Source organism: Colletes gigas, unplaced genomic scaffold, assembly GCF_013123115.1.
Source record: "Colletes gigas isolate AHSC1104 unplaced genomic scaffold, ASM1312311v1 Colletes_gigas_Sc00009, whole genome shotgun sequence".
Lineage (NCBI taxonomy): Eukaryota > Metazoa > Arthropoda > Insecta > Hymenoptera > Colletidae > Colletes > Colletes gigas.
Genome location: NW_025106638.1, coordinates 8,088,299 through 8,108,918, shown reverse-complemented (window position 1 = coordinate 8,108,918; position 20,620 = coordinate 8,088,299). Strand labels below are relative to the sequence as shown.

Below are 20,620 nucleotides of genomic sequence, written 5' to 3'. Positions count from 1 at the left end.
CTCGAATTCCTAACCATTTTCGAAAAAAAAATTCTTTACCGAAAATATAATGTCTGACCAGAAATGTCACTCCAAAATTTCGTGCGTATCATCAAAACGTCATAACTTCTGAACGGATTGGAGGATTTTAATGTTTCAAGCGGCAAACAACGCGTATTTTAGTGGAGAGTACGTAGAAATTCTAATAATATTGAAAAAGTTGTTCCTTGACCCCGTAAAGTGAGAAAAACCCCATAAAAATGGTCCAATTTTCAAACAGCCATAACTCCTACAATAGTGAATATATTTCAATGAAACTTTTTTCTGCAGTAGAGCTCATGGGTACCTACAAAAAAGTATTAGACAACTTTTCTATAGGGCGTTAATCAAAATTACTAAAAATCAAAAACGAATTTTTAAGAAAAATCAATAAGGTACCTAAATCGGCGAAAAAAACAAATTTTTGAATCGTTCTGGAAAAATTATTTTCGGTTGCGGGGGTCAATTACAATCATTTCTGGTGAATACACATACCTCCGAAATCCTACGCACTTTCGAGAAAAAAAATTCACTAAATGGACAAATTCGGCGAAATTAAAAACTTCCAGTCATTCTGAAAAAATTATTTTTGACTGCAGAGGTCAATTACAATTATTTTTGGTGAATACACATACCTTCGAAATCCTAACAATTTTCGAGAAAAAAATTCTTTACCGAAAATATATCTGACCACGAATGAATGATTCCCCTAAAATTTCATGAGTTTCAAATCGTTCTGAAAAAATTATTGTCATTTTCGGGGGTCAGTTACAATCATTTTTGGCGAATAGACGTACCCCCGAAATCCTACGCACTTTCGAGAAAAAAATTTGAGTAGGTGCAGAAATTCGACGAGAAAACAAAATTTCAAATCGTCCTAAAAAAATTATTTTTAGTTTCGTGGATCAATTACAATCATTTTCGGTGAATAGACATATCCCCGAATTCCTATTGACTTTCGAGAAAAAAATTCGAGTTGGTGCAGAAATTTTTCGGCAAAATTAAAAACTTTCGAATCGTTCAAGAAAAATTATTTTCGTTTGCAGGGGTCAATTACAATCATTTTTGGTGAATATACATACTCGCGAAATCCTACGCATTTTCGAGAAAAAAATTCGAGTAGATGGTCAAATTTTTCGACGAAATTAAAAAAGTAATCGTTTCGTGGTTAATTTTGGTGGGAAAATGTGTTCTATTACGTAAAGTCTGGTCATGCTGTGTCCTGCGTTTTCAACGACCAGCAAGTTTCTCGCGCGAACCGAACCGTTGCGGTGTCGCGAATATTATAAAATCTAATCGCCGGCGTCGAAACGAGCCGACGGCGATAGTCGAACCGAGACAAAGAGTACGGTTATTAGATACAGCCGTTCCCTACGTGTCTTACGATCGTCCTTATCGTTATCGCCATTAGTCACGGAGCCCGTTGTGCCGCGTTACGGGTATCGCACGGCGTTATCGGCATCTGTTATCGGGCCGCGCTATCGGCGAAGTTCAAGCTTCGTGACGCCAGTGACAGGAGGTAACTTTGCTGGCCCGAATTCTACCAATACGTACATACATACGACTCGCCTCGGTTTCTTTTCTTCGCGAACGACCGTGTAATTCGTGCAATCGAGAAACGGTTACCGCCGACAGAGCACCTCATGAACTACAATGGGAATGTTGTTTACTAACGCGGCTCGGACGGTGGACAGTTTCAATTGTTCGATCGTTGAGAATTTCGCGAGTGGTTTCGAACAAGTTTACGGCTAAAACGACTGGGTAGAAACGATGGTTAAAATAGCCTCGTTGCAAATACGCACGATTAACCAAACAAGTATTCTTAGGAATTCTTACCATTCATTTCGATCAAATGTTGTTTGTTATACCGCGTTCTATCTACGAATTTTTCTTTTTGTATTAACCTGTGGCGACCTCGTTTCAGTGCTTTCATTCGTTTAATAAATGTTTCGACGTTTAATTTGTATTCTCTTTAATACAAAAATATTCGTTGTTGGCACGTACGCGAGATTATGGATTCCAATAAACGTGTCACGAAGTACGAAATATAACTGATGCGATAAATTGTTAAAATAAACAGTTTCTCAAAAATAGAGCCACGACGTTTGCAAATGTATAGTTTGTGGTTTCTCAGAATTTTTTACTTCTAATAGAAATAGTTCTTTGCGTGCTCTTGAAGACGGTAAGGGCTTGTGACAGAGATATATTTTTAAATGCAACGGTATCGCGATCTAAACCGTATCGTTAGGTGGTCGTGTGTATCTATGGAAGAATAGGTATTTAAATATGCAATTTAAACTTTTGTGCAACTTATAAGTAAGTTTCGGAGCTTTGATATTGCGAGAGAAATTATAAGGTTTCTTGACCGAGCTGTTAATACGATTTAACCAGTCAGCTGTGGTTTGACGACCATGTCCGTCACGTAGCGATGTCAGTATTACGAGCACTGTGAGCCTAATATGGAAAATGAGGATCTCAGTAAAGAAATTAAACATTCCCCACACCGTTATTATATTTTAACTTTGCTACCACTCAGAAGAACATAAAATTTAATTTTTCATAAAAGTGTATGAAAAAGACTGTTCCATATTAAGGCAACCGACTCTATTCAAAAATCTGAAAATCGTAATCTACGAAGAAAAATTGTCGAAAACGATCAGTGATTCCGAGCCCTTCCACGAGACGGCGCTATGTCCAGGTCGCATCAGCTCCTCCAAACGGTTGGCCGCGTAGACGCGAAAGGGAAAAGCGGCATGTTTGCCGTGGCATTATCGTGAGTTAACAGAACACGAAGACCCGGAGAAAGAGAGAACGAGAAAAGCAGGCGTAGACGGAAGCGAAGAGAGAGGAGAGTGATAACAGGTAGCCATTGCCACGGGTCTCCAGGCCGCTTGGAAACCAGTGATAGTGCTTCCCTGCAAGAGCGAGCATCTCGCTGCGGTTACGTCTTACCCTCGCTTTTAAGCAGTCTGTCGGAAGAAGCTTGTCCGTCTCGTCGAAAGCCCTCCCGCGTTAATCGCGAGCTCGCGCCGAGTCCGGGGTGGCCCAGAACCAGAGGCCAACAGTTATCCAGAGATTCCCGCGAAAAGTCACTCGGGACGATCGCATCGTCGCGCACAGAAATCTATCGTGACCTTTGCAAGTCGCTAGAACGACCTATAGTCTATTCGCGCTTGGAAAACTGTGGATTTCGTTAAGTTACGTTGGCTGTACAATTGGGCGAGCTCGATTCGACGGGGAACAGCGAGAATTATTACGTTTCCCGCTGAGAAGCCGGTAGGTCAGTTCAACGAGAGTTTAGTTCGCAACATTAACTCTTGAGTGAATTATTGGGGGCCTCTGCGAGTTCAAAATAATAATTTTTTGAAGGAAATTTGATTTCCATTCATCAATTTGATAAGAATCAACGCGGTCATTGTCCGGTCTCTCAGCGGCGTATCCAAAAGCATGGTGTCTATGACCCGTATACGTGTCATAGACAGTGAACGTGTTAAATAAAATAATTGAAATTGATAGTCCGCTCGAGGGTTAAAATTCTGGTTAGCTCGCGAGCAAAGTGCAAAAGGTGCAAGCTTTGCAACACGAGCGAAACATTGGCTAGTGCGCGTTTCGTGCAATAAAGGGTTAACCGTAACCATTCTTCGCGACTGTCAGACGAGCTCGCATTACGGAAGAAAGCGCGCTCGTTTTGCGCCGGTGAATAGCGCAAGATTTCCTTTCAGAATTCGCGGCACGACCGCCTCGGAAGGTATACAACGAACACCTCGCGCCAAGAAATACGTCGCAATCGGTCGCGAAATAAAGCACGACCGCGCTCCGTTACGGAATAGAAGGCGATTTACGTTTGCCGCGCGAGATAGAACACGATCGTCGTTGTATTATGTCGTTAAGTGCGCGCGAACTTGCCACGAGGTCTCACGCGCGCGTCAATTCGACGTAAAAGATAATTCGCGCGAACCTTTCCGTCGAACAAACGCAACGATTTGGACGAAGTTTCTTATTGTCATCTTTAAACGAATTTCGAGTTCAAACGCAATGTTTCGTTACGTTGATTTGAAGTCCTATTAGAGAAAACAAGAATTCTGAATTCTTTACTACTAAACACTATCATAAACAATGTTCAATAGCAAAGTACATCATCCTGCTTAGACATCTTAACTGCACTGTGCATTGCCTAACCACATTGTTCATCCAATTCCAACACCACTACCCTAAATACTGTTCAACCTCAAAGTTCATCATCCTGCTTGATCATCTTAACTGCACTTAACAACATTTCCTAACCACACTCTCCAATCAAAATCGTACCCCACCATCCCAAACACCTTTCAACCGCAAGCTACCATCTTCCTTTCGTACAAACGATCATTGTCAATAAAAATCGTTGCTTTTGAGATCGACTAACTATCCATTAATATCTTGGGGAGGGGAACGAAACGAAAGAAACGTAGAGACACTTGGGGCGAGCTGGAAAGTCCGTCGATCAGGATCCAGTATCGAAGCGAAGCGCGTAGCCGGCTCGTCCAGCATTCAATTACCCCTATCGGCGTCCAGGTGTCAGGCGTTATCAGGCGCGGACCGCAGGCCAGCCGTGACGAAAATTTTGCCGGGCAAACCGGGCCTCCTAATTGTCAGCGGTCGCACAATTAGCCGTCGGTTTTCCGGTCGCGCGTCGCGCGTGTTCGCGATCGATAAGATGCCGATCGTGCCGGCTTATCGGGCAACGAGCGACCGATAAGAGTTGGTCCCTGGAGCTGTCGGAGCGGGCACGGGCCGGCCGCGATACGCGGATTATCCGCGGGGCTCGTTTATTCCCGCGTACGCCGCTACAACGACGACAATCGGCCTATCGAGCCTCCTCGTGGCCCCTCCTAGCTGCTTCCCTGTCGAAATTAGGATCGTTGTTGCCCTGGTTTCCGTTGCGCCGAATATTCGACTGCCTCTTCCATTCCCAGCGCCAACGCGTCCTTTGGATCCTTGGGAAGATGGAGTGGAACTGGGCCTGGATTCTATCGAACGTTGCATTTTGGAGAATCTGAAGATACACCTTCGAGCGATTAAAATCGTGAATGAAGATATGAGATAACTAGAAAGAGGATAGCTGAACTCGTCTGAGTCAAAGCACTGGGAGAAGACGAAGAGACAAAGAGGTTGCTCTTTAGGTTCTCCTAAAGATAATTAGGAAGAAGACAGTGTGGAAGCGTAGTTGGATTCTTGATTACTCTGGCAAATTGAAAAATGATTGTCTTTTGGAAGATCGTAAGGAACACGTGAGAATGATGGATGAACGTGGATTGAACTTATCCGTCCTTCCGGTGGTAATAGTTAAGGTAACCGAAGCTTCATTGGTGGTTGGAATGTTTCGAAAAATTGCAAAAGGAAAGCCTCTTGTAGATCGCGAAGAAATTAATGATTGATGAATGTGGAAGCTGTGCCCGGTTAGTCCACCCTTCTAGAGACTATTAGAGCTACGCCTGAAGCTCGGTTCCTGATGGTCGAAGAATTAGAAAAGAATAATGAGACCTGTAATGGGATCACAAAGGACTATTCCCAAGAGAATGTGGAAGAACAATGAGGAAGATAGCTGAAACTAAATTGGAGGATCGTAAGGAAGCCTATAGCGGACTGTAAAAGACGTCTGGAATGGTTGATCAACGCAGGCTAAATGTTTCTATTGATCTACTCTTTGGATCCTTCCGAAGACGATAAGAAAGATCGATAAGAACAGTCGATGTTCTTGCGGGTATCGTGTTAACGAGGATGTCGAGAATAAGTTTCTTTGTCTATTCTTTGTGACTCGAGGATAGTAAAACCTCCATGGAAGTTCAATGAAAGCAAACGTTAACAACTCTAGCCAACTGGTTTCGAAGAATCGTAAACCAGTAGACCTAGATCCTCGTGTAATACAAAATTAAAAGATAATTGACTAGCTCTGTGGTAGTTCAATAAAAGCAAATGTTAACTGTAATCGACTGGTTTCGAAGAATCCGTACACCAATGGCTCGTTCTCCATAGAGTTAAAAAGCGATAGCCATCGTATGGACCCCATCCTTTGGGCACAACAAGAATTTTATTTCAACTTTGTACCTCAAACATCGAGACGATAACGATGAGCAAACGTGAAATCGAACGAACGCTGTCAGTCGAGCGGTTCGTCTCGCTGCGCGAAAGACTCGTGAAAATATTTTCTGTGAGATCGAATCGGTCGAACGGAGGCGATTAAAGGAGATAAGATGTCTGATAATCGATGGAGATGTCGATAAGAGTCGATGTACGCGTCGCCTCGCAAGGTTATCGGTTAACCAAACCAGAGGGGAGTTTGGGCGACCGTTTCCCCGCCAATTGTTTCCGTAACTGTCGGTCGTCGAAGCGTGATAGAGCCGCGGATACTGCGAAATCGCGAACGCCGCTGGCGGTTGGTTAAGCAGGGATCGATGCTCGCGATGCAACCGATGCGTCGCGATAGGAATGAATCGTAATCGGTCTCTCGCGATCGCCAGGCACGGTCACGAGCTCGTGACGGTAACGTGACGCGGTATCTAGCTCGGGATCTATCGAACGTTGATCAATCTGATGCGCCGGCTCGATCGCCGGGCCACCTTGGAAATCGCGAGCGTGTCGACAGTTGCGTGAAGTTGACTCACAGCGGAGTCGCGCGTGCTCGGCCGACGAGCGTTTCTGAGAAATTTGAAATTGGTGCGCGAGTGCGATACTTGGTGGCCGACGAGCAAGATGACGTTCGTCCATTTTGGATTTGCCTACGATCGGACCGGATAGAAAATCGCGATCGAGACTGGAACGAATTCCGACGCGATGAGTATACTGTTGTGGCGGCAACGACGAGCCAGTCAGCTGAGAACGGAGACCCTCTCCTTGACAAGTAAGTGGTTTTATCGGCGCGACGGAATTAACGCGTTCACTGTCCAATCTGTCAACGACGTATCCAATAGCGCGGTGGTATGACCCATATACGGGTCATAGACAGTGAACCTGTTAAACAAGTCAGTGTCGAAGACGTTCTCGGTCGTCGTTTATTTAAAAATGGATAAATAGAATGGAAAAAGAACGAAACAATGATCGTTTTCGTCGGTAACAACTGCATTTTAACCCTTTGAATTTAATGTTAGTTTTCGAACGTATACTATTTAATTTTGAGATTCAGGAGATCTGTTTTACGAATACCTCGTGAACGTAAAAATCTGTTGATTTTGATGTTTATATAAGATTTGATGACGAGTGGCTTCATGTTTGTGAAACTTGACATCAATATTAAAATAAAATATTTGTCGTTTAAGTAGAATGAACCACGACGATGGTGTTGTACAGTTTCACCTTCGAATGGGGTGGCAGATCCTGGATTGAGAAATACTGCTATACGTATGTCCTTTATAAATAGATTACCAAAATTGTTTATCGTTATTACTCTCAAAAGAAAAATTAAAAAAAATAAATATTGTTCGTTAGTTGCACGATTGACACTTGAAATGCTACGATCTATTGTGAAATTAATTTCACAATTATGCCTGTTGCGGATTTTACGTTTGATTGCAAACTTGTAAAATTTTTAATACAATATATTTGACCGCGTATTAACGTTATACGAGAGAAAAAATGAGTCATAGTCGATCGGCAGAGTGTTGCGGCTATGTAAGAAGTCATGGATCGTTGGTAGCCAATCATCGAGCTCGTGTCACGGATCACTGATCACCGATTAGTTTTAATTGTCCGTTCTTCGGAGTGCACTATGAAAAATTGTAGATAGAATGGTTAATTACTTTTGCGTCACTCTGTAAACAAAATGCTCGCTCGTCAATTCCGAAGTTTCGTATCGCGCGTTGTCGATCGATTATCGGCGTGTCTTCTTAACAATGTTATCTCGTGTAAATTTCGAAATTTCTCACTCAGACAGCTTGTAGATTGTCGCTCTCGAATGTAACATATCGACTGATTAAAACTGTTAAATAATCGTCTATGCCAGAATACGTTAAACGCACAAAAAGAAAAGAAAAAACATAAAATGCAAAATCGCACAAAATACAACCGTACGATTTTTCTATCATTTTGCTTTTTGAAAAGCTTTTCTCTACTCGATACCAAAAATAGAGAAAAACGAACGAATCCGATACAGGGATCCTCTGATAAAAAGTTTCCGATCAAACAGATTTACTTGACTGTAGAAAAAATTATTTTTACGCGTTAGGGGTGGAAAACACATTCGCTGCTGGCGAAAAAATGATTTTTATTTGAATTGCTATTAACACAGCGATAAATATTTTTCTTTAGTTTTAGAACGATGCGTTTATGGAACGAGAAAACTAGCTTCTGAATTGATAAAATTATTATTTCGTTAAAAAATAAATAAACGAATTGGTATCGTTAGATCAAACATCAAACTCTCTTCTTATGATTCTTTGTTATTAAATATAATTATTGCTGAAGGTTTGCCGTACATTTAGATTTAGATTAATTCATTTCTTTTTTAATCTTCAATCACTTTACTTGTAAGTAACCACGACACTAAAAGAGATAAACATCAGGGTACATCGTTAATATACATCTTCGCTATCATATCCAACGTATAGTGAGTCATAAAAGCATTCGTACTGCATCGTTCGCAGATTTCAAACAGTTGATATTTCTTTCTGAATAAATAAACAATTACAAGACAATTAAGTAAACGATTCGATACGATAAAAATGATGAATACTATAGAAGTAAGGTGTACCAAACAATTGTTTTATAATACGACAGTAATACGACAAAAATATTGATATTTTGATTAATAATTATTTTGCTCTGTATTCGAAACAAAGGTACGGATATTTGTGTAACTGTTCAATTGTAAATTTTTATTTTCGTTATATTGTATCGTTATTTTCCGTAAAAGTTTATATCAATCGAATGCTTAATTGATACAGTATACATTTTTATCGATAAGTGTACTGTAAAATTTATCTTAACAAAATATCAATCCCGAAGACAACAACGAATATCTGATGTATTTTTAAATTAAATCTCTTACCCTAATAACCATATACATATTTCTTTTTATTATTATACTTTGAATAATATTCTGCATTTTTATTTTTATTTTGCAAAATTTATATTCTCGTCTCAAGTATTAGATATTTAGCAACTTTTAGGTAGTTTTGTCGTTTCTCCGTAACATACATCGTCATTTGTGAACATTTGATATAGTCGAACTTGTTACTTTCCTCTATCTTCTATAATAACAAAAGAAATCAAATGAAATCTTATATATTGCATACTTAAACCACACATAAATGTTTCAATATACTACTGAAAATGCCTCTTTTTAGAAGTACATTTGGAAGCCTTGCTTGCGGATGGAGACACACACATCAGTGTATACAAAAAAACGTTTACTGTAACGTAAAATGAACGACAAATATATTTTGTTATGATTTCATAACGCTCAGGGAGGGGCTATCGCCGTGATCGCCCCTCCCTCGGGCCCACCTCTGTTTCTGTTCATTTATCAAGGGTTGTATAACAGGTTGTTGCAAAGCAGGAAAAAAATGTTTCGATCGCTCGATAAAAAATTAATATGTAAATCTCGATCCACTCGGGATCCTAGCAATTTTCCAACGATCGCTTCAGTTTCAGTTTTCCTTTATTAGGGTGCGTGGGTGTTGTACATACAGCCCTTTGAAACCAAACTGTACATTTTCTATCGTTACGTTAAGTATATCTTATAACAAATGCAAAATGAAAACAATACTTTGCGATCTATCCTATTCTATCTTACTTCTAATACACCTTTTGGTGATACGTACACTTTTTTTTTTCTGAGCCTCGGTTTTCTTGTTTCAACGATCGATCACAGCGAGATTCCGTCGGTCGGTTCTCTCGATTCCGACGAGGGTGATCGAAAGCAGGCAAATAGAGAGAAAAAGAGCTGGTTTCGTCGAACGTTGCCGGTCGCGGCCTCGGAGCGTTAATGGGAGGAGTTCATTAAGATCGCGCGATTAGTGGCTTATCGCGGCTAAGCGAGGCTCGTTACTTTGCCGTGACGTCACTTCCTCCCTGTGTCGCCGACATCGTCGTGCGTTGCCTCTCTTTCCGTTCGTGCTTCCAACTTTCTGCCAGACTCTTTTGTTCCCCGAATTCGAGTTTGCGCGCCCTTTTCCACCTCATTGGACGAGAACCACGAGTGCACACGAGTTGTTCGATGTTCCTTACGTTGAATCGGACCAGAGCACTCTTGGAACTCGAAGAATTATCGTTTGCAATCTTGGACGAATTTGTTAAAACTTCACGAATAATGGCCATTTGAATCTTAGGAAATAGGGCGATACTTGGATCTTTGAAAAGCCCCAGAGACCTTTCTATAGTATATTTAGGATTTTTAAAATGCTAATGAATTTTTCTTTAAATTTTCTTCGGTCGAACTTGAGCAATGACCAACCAGTGAAGATTATGGAGCTTGAGTTGCAGTTTCAGTGACAGAAATAAAGAAATTAGGAATTACATTAATCCTAGCCCAGACTCGACTCAAACCCAATCGGTTAAAACAGTTACCATTTGGGTTTAAAAGTTAATAAATTTAAAAGTCTACAGCTAATCACCAATTGCAGACCATTTTTTCAGTTTTAAAATAATTTCCAACCAATTAAAAAAATTACAAAATAGCTTTCGCTTTTTGTTTCGGTTGAATTTCAAGTAGTTTCGAAAGCCAGGGGACGAGAATAGTTTTGTCGACGCTGTTCGAAGAAACTGTCTGACCCGCAATTACACGCGACGATACAAGACGCTGATACGACTCAGATCGTAATCTTTTTTTGTTTTTATAATCGTTGGTTTCGTTATCGCGATATAATCTCGAAAACGATTTTATTGTCGAGCAGCGATAAGCTTGTTAAGTCGTCTAGACGATGATTAGAAGTAAGAGTAGGTTTGATCTGATCGATCTGGTCATTGATCGATATCGTCACCTTGTCGGTTATCTTTTTCTGGACTTTACTCCTCCGACTGTTTCTCGATTTCGTTCAATTTTGTCAGCTTCTATTTCGTCTTCGATTCCCTTCGACTTTACGGCCGACGCTGAACAGAAAATTGCTATTCTTGACGATAATAGAAAATGGAACGATAACCGATACTGAGAAACTCGTGGAAACATTGAAAATTTAATCAATACCGGGGAAGTAATTTCGCGCGTCAGTTACAATTTTTTAGTTGTGTCGAATTTCTGTAATTTCTTAATTTCCTTAAACGAAAGTCCCTTTCAAGTACACAATACCCTGGCGGTACACAATGGCGCTCGATGGTACTCGTTTCTATTTACTGATCCTACGTTCGCATCAATTTTAATACGCTTTATTTATGTTTGATCGTTGCACAAAACTGTACATCTTCGGTGAAAATTGTTAATGTTTGATCTTTGATTATACGAGTTAAATACTAAAATTAGTATTCGAGAGAAAATATTGTATTGCGAAAAACAAATGGTTCTAGCAAGGAAGCAATCAAAATCTACCAAAGTGGTACACGTTTACTTTATTTTGCTCTATATCGTACGTCCATGCTTCGTTAGATCTCTAAAGGTGCGCGAAAAATGGCAATTTTCAAGCGGCGTTGATATAAAACTATGATTCAACAAGTTTGCACTTAGCTTTTCTCGTTAAATATTCTGATTCCTTGTACCTTGAACTAAACGACATAGCAACTCGTGTAAACGATATTCGTTACATTGAATGCCATTTTGCTCCATTTTGTCCGCGTTTCGATTGTTTTTGCACACTGTGTACGCCGTTAAGTTGCGTTTCTTTCATTTCGGTTTCACCCGTAAAAAAGTCGCCATCGATGAAACGTTTATTCAATTTTGCTCTATATCGTACGTCCATGCTTCGTTGGATCTCTAAAGGTGCGCGAAAAATGGCAATTTTTGAGCGGCGTTGATACAAAACTATTATTCAACAAGTTTGCAATCAGCTTTTCTCGTTAAATATTCCGATTCCTTGTGCCTTGAACTAAACGATATTCGTTACTTTGAATGCCATTTTGCTCCATTTTGTCCGCGTTTCGATCGTTTTTGCACACTGTGTGCGCCGTAAAGTTGCGTTTCTTTCATTTCGGTTTCACCGGTAAAAAACTCGCCATCGATGAAACGTTTACTCAATTTTGCTCTATTATCGTACGTCCATTCTTTGTAATAAAAATGTGCACTGGTTGGATTTCTAAAGATGTGCGAAAAAATGGTAATTTTCGATCGTGGTTCGTGTTCCCGTTGGTCCGGATGGGTTTCGTGGAGCGGGACACGGAGTCACGGCGATCGTTGCCGCGATTTCGAGGACAAGGGAAGGCCGAGGATCGAAGAAGAAGGCCAACGGGAAGGGAAGAACGGGGACGAAAAAGGAGGAGGTGGCGCGCGGAGGGTTCCACGAAAGGCAAGAACGAAATAAACGATAAGAGGGACGCCGGGTTAACCAACAAGCAAATTAACACGTGGGAGGGTCCGATCGGCAAATGAGATAATTGTGCAACGAGGGGCCCCTCGGGCTCTCTCCTCTCCTCTCTCTGTCTCTTCGTGTTGGTCGATCAGTTACCCGGGACGATTCCGTCGGCCCTCTTCGTTCATCTCCTCGCATGATCTTTCGCCGGCCACGAGTCGATCGGGAGAGGCGTGTTACCGATGGACGGAACTCCATCGATGGATCGATCTATCGATCCGGTACGCTTACCGTGGCCTCTCGCCAGCCCTCTCGTCGGCTCTTTACCCGCTTCACGTCCTTCGTACACCTCGTTTGCCATCGAGATTATAGGCGAGCACCGACAGCCGCGGGCCTCTTCTAATACTTTGTAAGTTTATTTGCGATCCGGGGCTGTTTGTATCTTTATTTATGAAAGTTCCCCGGCCGGAAGGAACCGAGGCGCGCGTCCATCGGGCACCCGCCTCCATTTTCATCACCGTCGATATAACGGTTACTCCTATTCGTTCGATTTTAATTGGAACGAAACTTGTTAAATACTTCTTACCACTTATTTTTACCGTACGTTGTTTATGCTTCTATTCGCGAAGGGGAACCCTAATACTCGCGAAATCGTAAATAATGTTGCGAAATAACAAATTCACCATTGTCGAATATGTGAATCGGTAATTGTTTACTTTAGGGGGCCTCAACTCCGATTTTGATGATTGTAAAATAGGATTTTGAACATCTTTTCCCCATACATATAATGGCCGCAAGACTTTAGTTCCCGAGATAGTCGCAAAATGTCTTCCGTCCCACCACATTTTACTCTGCCTATACCTCTTCGTACGATCACAGAAGTACCATTTTCAATAAAAAAAAGTGTTCCAAACTCAATAAATTCTCATCACCTTCATTGGAATCAATAAAAGATGACATAGAACTGTGATTCAACGAGTTTGCACTTAGGTTTACCTGTTAAATTTTTTCTGATTCCTTGTACCTTCAACTATCATACAACGATACAGCCATTTTGCTCCATTTTCTCCGCGGTTCGGGCGTGTTTGCATACCGTGCGCCGCAGAGTTGCGTTTCTTTCAGGCGCGTTTCGATAAGATGCAGTTCGGTTCGAGTACGCGTGTACGGGCTTCTGGGTTTACGGTCCCCGGGCGGTGGACAATTAAAACTAGGACCGAAACGAGCCCGAAGACTGGGGGGCGGAGGGAGGTAGGAACGACGTGGAAAAGAGTCCGATAAACCGAGCTGATACCGCGGCTCCAAACATTTGCCCGCGATAAGATCCCGTATCTCCTGAGAAAGCCTGGTTTTTATGCTCGTGCACGTTCTCCGTGTCCGTTTCTCCGCGAAAGCACCCACTGTCGACGTAACGGGAGCGAAGGAGACGGTGACAACGATCGAGACCGTGGAGGAACGAGGACGGGGCCAACAGCAACCCGCGCGTCTGGCATGGGCCACGATGTTGTTGTAGTACCGGCCTCAGATAGAGATAGCTATTTTTAATGGAAGTTCCTTCGAGTGCTCGAGTGCCGATAGCCGAGCGCCTATCTGCCGGCTGATATTTTTAATATCGGAAACGGCCAGATGGGGTGGCGGAGGAGAGAGGGTCGGCTCGGTAGATAAGTCTCTCTCTCGGTCGGAGAGCCAGGCGATAGCATTTGGATCCATGGCCGGTGTCTATCTCTTTTCCATCCATTTTTCCTCCTCCCTTGCCGATCTGTCGTTCTCTTTTTCCCCCCCTCGCCGTCCCTGCGCTCCCAACGACCGGGTCCCCCGTTTTTCTCTCGCGATCATGATCTATTCCCGGCCTCCGGATCGTGTCTCGATCGCGCTGACGCACGTCCAGGAAGGCGTCGCGCGGCGTTTTGTCAATTCCCGAGACGGTTTCCACTGTTGTCATAGTAACAGTACAGAATAATAATCGTTTATTGTAAATACAGGGAATTACCAGCGGATAGACAAAATGCAGCGATGGTGAGAGCTGTCTCGGTTTTGAACTGAACGGGGGGCGAACGGTTGGATGTCAGTATGTTTCATCGTGTTTGAGTGCATATTCTTCTTCATAGAAAACTGCGAAACATCACAAATTCCTTTCCTTGGTGATTTCATCGCTTTACCATTGACTCATTTTGGAAGCACACTCTCTGTCTCGCCCTAATCGAATTGTTAACGCGTCAACTGCCAGTTTTCCATATCCAAATACATACAGTGAGTGTAAAAAGTATTCGTACACTAGTCAATTTGAACAAAAACTTTGCAGAACTTTGTTTATTACAAAAGTATATTAACAAAAACATACATACATATTCTTAGAAATCTCTGGAACAAATGTCATTAACAACAAATTATTTATTTATATTTATTATGAAAATATTAACAAATTTCCAGAAATTGACCTAAAATATACGCGTAATAAGTATTCGTACAGTCTTTGATTCGTAACATTCCACATAGAGCGATTACAAGATAATCCATGATATGTAAACATACTTAGCATCAGTATGTCTGGAGACGCTGTCGGTATAGGTAGTATCCTGAATTCAAACATTATCAACGAAATTATCAGTAAAATGGGACGAAAATGCAAGGAAACCTCTGAAGAAGAAAGGAAAATTGTTATAAATTTACATAATAAGTGTAAAACACTGAGTGAAATTTCTAAAGTTTTAAATAGACCGAGGTCCACGATTCAAGGAATCATTGACAGATATGGCGATCGAAAAACTGTAAAAACTAATCCAAGAAACGGACGTAAACGAATAATAAATGAGTATACCGGCCGATGGATAATTCGAAAAATAAAGCAAAATCCAAAGATAAGTGCGGTGAAAATCACAGCTGAACTTACAAATGATCTGGACATTAATGTATGCGGTAGCACAGTGCGTAATTTTTTACGGGATAGAGGATATCACGGCAGAGTAGGTCGTAAGAAATATTTCGTAAATGAAATTAATAGAAAGAAACGATTGCAATTCGCGAAAGAGTACGTTAATGTTCCTATGGAGCACTGGAACCGTATTATATTTACCGATGGGAGTAAATTTAACATATTTGGGTCAGATGGACGATGTACAGTATGGCGGAAAAAAAATACCGAGTACGAAAAAAGAAATTTGAAGCCGACCGTAAAGCATAGAGGAGGATCAGTCACAGTTTGGCAGTTAGGCTCTATGAGTGCGAGCGGGGTTGGATCCCTCCATTTTATCGATGGTATCATGGATCACAAAATGTACATCGATATTCTAAAAAAGCATCTTCAGGTTAGTGCAAATAAAATGCAGTTACAGGGCAATTATATATTTTTGCAAGATAATGATCCAAAGCATAATGCTTATAATACACGTCAGTGGATCCTATATAATGTGCCGCAGCAATTAAAAATCCCTCCACAGTCTCCAGACGTAAATGTGATAGAGCACTTATGGAGTCATCTTGAAGAAAAAATTCGAGACCATCACATTTCTTCGAAACAAGATTTAAAAAATGCACTTTTAGAGGAATGGAACAAAATTTCTAGTACTATAACCAAAAATTTAGTAAATTCAATGCCGCAAAGGCTTAAAGCGATTATACAATCTAAAGGAAATCCCACTAGGTACTAAAATAGCAAATAGACTGATTTTTGTTACGTTTATGTACTAAAATTTATAGTTTTTGTTGTAAAATTAGAAGTGTACGAATACTTATTACACGTATATTTCACGCCAATTTCTGGAAATTTGTTAATATTTTCATAATAAATATAAATAAATAATTTGTTGTTAATGACATTTGTTCCAGAGATTTCTAAGAATATGTATGTATGTTTTTGTTAACATACTTTTGTAATAAACAAAGTTCTGCAAAGTTTTCGTTCAAATTGACTAGTGTACGAATACTTTTTACACTCACTGTATATCCTCAACATTTGTTCAAATTATAGCGTGAAACGTAGAAATATTCGACGATTCAATTTGTTATATTACGATTGTTGGAATCCGGGTGGTCAAGTAATGCTCCTTTCGTATTATAAGAGTTTATTCATTTACGTTGAACTCACGACGAACTCAACTATGAAGAATAACGGAATTTGCAATGGAATTTGACTCTTGGACAAGGCGTTAACACCCTTAGCAATAGTAAAGGAGGAGGAACCTTAGACCTAGTGACTAACGAGCCTTGTGATTAACAGACGATGACATATCGATGTTTGGCCTGTTGGTCATCCAACACAATATTCTAAATTAAAGTAGAGTTGTTTACAATTTTTCAAGCGTTAGGGTTAATTATAATATTTTAGATTCGTAATCCGATTTACCGCCACGTCAGTTTCCCATGTCTGATGATGTCCTCGACGTTTGTTCAAATTATAGCGTGAAACGTAGCGCGGGTTTCCCGTTGCTTTCTGTACTCGCCACCAGAGGGACCGTTCCTCTCGCAAACACTCGAGCCACTCCTTTCTTTTCACAGGACCCCAAAAGTAGAAATATTCGATCATTCAATTTGTCATTTTAACAATATTCTGAATTAAAGTAGCGTTATTTACAGCTTTACAAGTGTTCTTCGACGAGTTCAAAGTACCGGTCACCGGTGACCACCGTGGCAATCAACGTGTTAAAAGGAATCTGCAGTAATGATTCGTAAAATGAACATCTGCTTCGTTAAATGCGAATCACGTACATTGTAAGAATCGACCGAGGAGGCCGATTTCCAACGATAAAACGAAAAGTGTTTATTTTCGAAAACAATCCCGACGTTATTTCGCAATCTGATTTCCCTCGAAAGGAAAATTCATGGTACTTCGAAACAACGAAACCTTCTATGTCGTTATCCATTAAGTCCATATCGCGTTTAATTTTCGTAACTGATTTTCTCATCGATCGATTCTCGCGAGACGGTTCTTATTAAAGGCTGACCACGCACGCGAAACGTACGAGATCAGATCGACGGACAGGTTCGCGAACGAAGGAGATCGTTCGCAAGGGGGCCTTACACGTCGGCCTTGATGATTTGTTTACTCGTATCGCCCTCGATGCGATGCAAACCCGCCCATCGTGGCGGACCAGCGCGGCGAGCTCCGAACTCTGACCCCCGGCTAATTGTTGTTGGCTCTAGATCCCAGATAGTGGTTCGCAAGATTCTGACAGTACCAGCGACACACCGGTTGTCTTTCAAATTTAACGCTTAATATCAATAAGTAACTACTATATTACGTTCAACCCCAAAATGTCTAGTCGTAGAACCGCGGCAGATCTAAATCAAAATCTATTCCTACGAAAATTTTACCGATCGTTACTCAATCGTGAGTAGAGGATCGTTTGCTCATATTAACTGATTACAAAATACGCTTCTCTAAGGATTTCCTTTTCTTAAATAGTCTTCGATCAAATTCAATCTCGCAAGGAATGGTTTTTAGGTGTCCGTCTCCGATTGTTCTGAATTTTGGATATGTTTTAAAAGAGCAAAAAGTTTTCATATTTAAGGGGTGAAACGACCCCCTAAAGTTTCAGCTACAATAGGCTATCTAAAAAAAACTATCATAGATAGAAGAAAACTTCTTAAGGAAAAGTTTCATGGTTTGTTATGTACATATAAATGCTGGTCATAAATTTTGTAAAAAATATTTTATGACAAAAAATTTGTTTATAACATTATTTTAAAAGCAATCACAATTTAAATAATAACAAAAAGGCACACAATTTTGTTTCTGAATTCATTGATATATCACATAGTAATGTTTGCCTCTTACAGTTTTGCGTATTTCAATATTATATGTATATTCGTTGCACACACACATCGGGTGGCGGTAAGGCACTAGTAAAGTTATTTATAGCTTACAATATTAATAAAAATTACTTTAGTATTTACGTAATCAGTAAGGCTTTCTAGCAGGCCCTGCCTTAGACGACTGAGATATTGGGAAATCGTTCGAGGAATGTATATACAGGGTGTCCCGTAAATAGTGTAAGAACCGGAAATGGGAGGTAGCTGAGACGATTCTGAACAACAATTTCCTTTGCAAAAATGTCGGATGGGGCTTCGTTTTTGAATTATTAACGAAAAACTTATAGCAACCGAGGGGTCGGTCGAGCGCTTGTGAGAGCGCGACCCCTCTGGTGGCAAGCATGAGAGGTGACGTCACAGACCTATTTTAGCAGTCAAAATGACCCATTCGTAATTTCTAATAAAACCTGTAAAAAATTTACTCGACTAGATTTTTGATAATTTATCGTAGCTTTTTATAAGAGAACGAATAAATATTTATTTCCATTGCATTATACATTTCCTCAAGTATCTGTCGTTTTAATTTCCTTGGTAAAAATAAATACACCATAATTTAACGTATCTTCGGGTACAATACTAGACTCTAACCTAAAAAATTCTTTTCTACCTTTTCTAAATGATTCATCCGTCTACTTTTTGGTGTCAATTTGCAAGATTCGTCGGGTCCAATGTAATTTCACGAATTAAAAGCAGAAAGAGGATCGATCGTAAGTCGATGCCAATTCATATTTATTTGAAAAACTGTTCCACCGGGGGGTGTTTCACCCTGTTCAAGGGACGATCGAGTGAGAGGAGGCGGTCGGGGTCGAAAACAGTCGGAATCAGTGTTGTTTGGACGTACGAAATCGCGTCGAACCGAGTCAGGCAGGCGAAAGGGCCGATGTATTCCAATTTACCGTCGCGATACCGGCTCACGAAGGAGAAGAAGCGTACGTGGAACGATCGATAAATCGGTTTCCACGGCGCGTATCCGATATCCTGCTCGCGATGGAGGGAGTCTCGTACGCGGTGCAGCCAGGGTGCGGGCCCGATTAACACGTTGTTTGTATAGGGGAATGTATAATAACAGGTTGCGCCGTCGGCATAGGTACCCATTTGTATCTGTAGAAGGGCATCTCGGGTTCTCATCCCGCGGAAGGATAAGAGGTGGACCGAACATGGAGAACACGAAGTCAAAGCGAGAGAGAGAGAGAGACCAGGAAAGATCGGAGGGAGACGGGATCGAGCGAAGAAAGACGATACGTTCGAGGAACAAGAACAAATCGAAGCGACCGCAGAAAACTGGACAGGGAAATTAGAAAAAATTACCTCCAAAGAGCCCCTTTGATCCCAGTAGTCGTGTTGTCCCTTGATTTTCTACGCGATTTTCGAAGATCTAGGTGCCTCGATTGTTTTTAACGTGCCCTTTGGAAACGTTGCTAAGATATTGTAACAAATGAAATTTTGCTAAGATCAGAGCACGAAAACAATTCGTATCGATGATCATCAGCTTTCATATTCAAGTGACCAATTTTTCAAAAAATGTTCGTTCTTTCGGAGAAGCAAATCGCGAGTGGAAACTCGGTTCGGAAAGTTGGTCTTCGTCGACCGAGAAACTCCTACTTCGGAGCGATCCGCATAACCGAGACTTATCAGATTATTATGGTACCGTTGTTCGCGGAATATTTAGAGTATTTGCTATCCCGCGAGTATCGTGGGTTTTCATCGACCAAGGTCTTGATGAGATCCGTATCCGTGGCGGATGGTCGGCCGTTGCATTCTCGATCATCAAGGTTACCAATCTCCGGCTCTAAATCTTCCAAACCAATTTCGAACGGTTTGAAACGGTCACCGTACGATCTCGATACACAATGGAAATCTCATATACAGTGTTCTCGGCGCTGTTGTGTTTTTTAAATCAATGCAACGCGCGTCCGTAAATGATTTCTCTGGATCTTTCATATTTTAAGGCGTACAGAATGATCCAACGCCTCGACAAGAATCAACATGGAATGGTTTGAGTACTGTTTGACTTTGATCTACTTTCTCACAATATTGTCATTCGGTGCATCTGATAATTTCATCGGGATTTCGATATTGATTAGGACAATAAATATTCAGATAGGAAGATCGAATATAATTACTCCAGATTTACTATGAGAGCTAATAGTTGTCAATGTATGGAAATGAGGTTGATATATCAGCTTTACAACGGTGTACAGCCACACCCACTCTAGTCTAAGCTTGTCGAAGAAAGCTTTTCTTAATGTTATTCTAATATTTTAATCAACGAATCCTAGTTCCAGTGAAGTTAATAATGTAGTAAAATTTTCTCATTCATAACGTACATATACATATATGAACTTATTATCACTAATAGATTTATTACTAATATCTATTGCTATATA

The 20,620-nt window shown here is 40.9% G+C and overlaps 1 protein-coding gene across 2 annotated transcripts in view; it reads left to right on the top strand.

The window, feature by feature from the left end:
• LOC122397475 (zinc finger protein ush) overlaps positions 1-20,620 on the top strand; it is a 341,099-nt gene that overhangs the window by 235,944 nt on the left and 84,535 nt on the right. Inside the window, exon 1 of one of the 2 annotated variants that reach the window (XM_043396630.1) lies at positions 6,822-6,898. The exons of the other annotated variant lie outside the window; for it this stretch is intronic. Within the exon in view, the coding sequence (XP_043252565.1) occupies positions 6,832-6,898 (67 nt within the window). The 5' untranslated portion in view covers positions 6,822-6,831. Of the gene's footprint in view, positions 1-6,821; positions 6,899-20,620 lie in introns of those variants that run through there. 2 annotated transcript variants of the gene reach the window in all.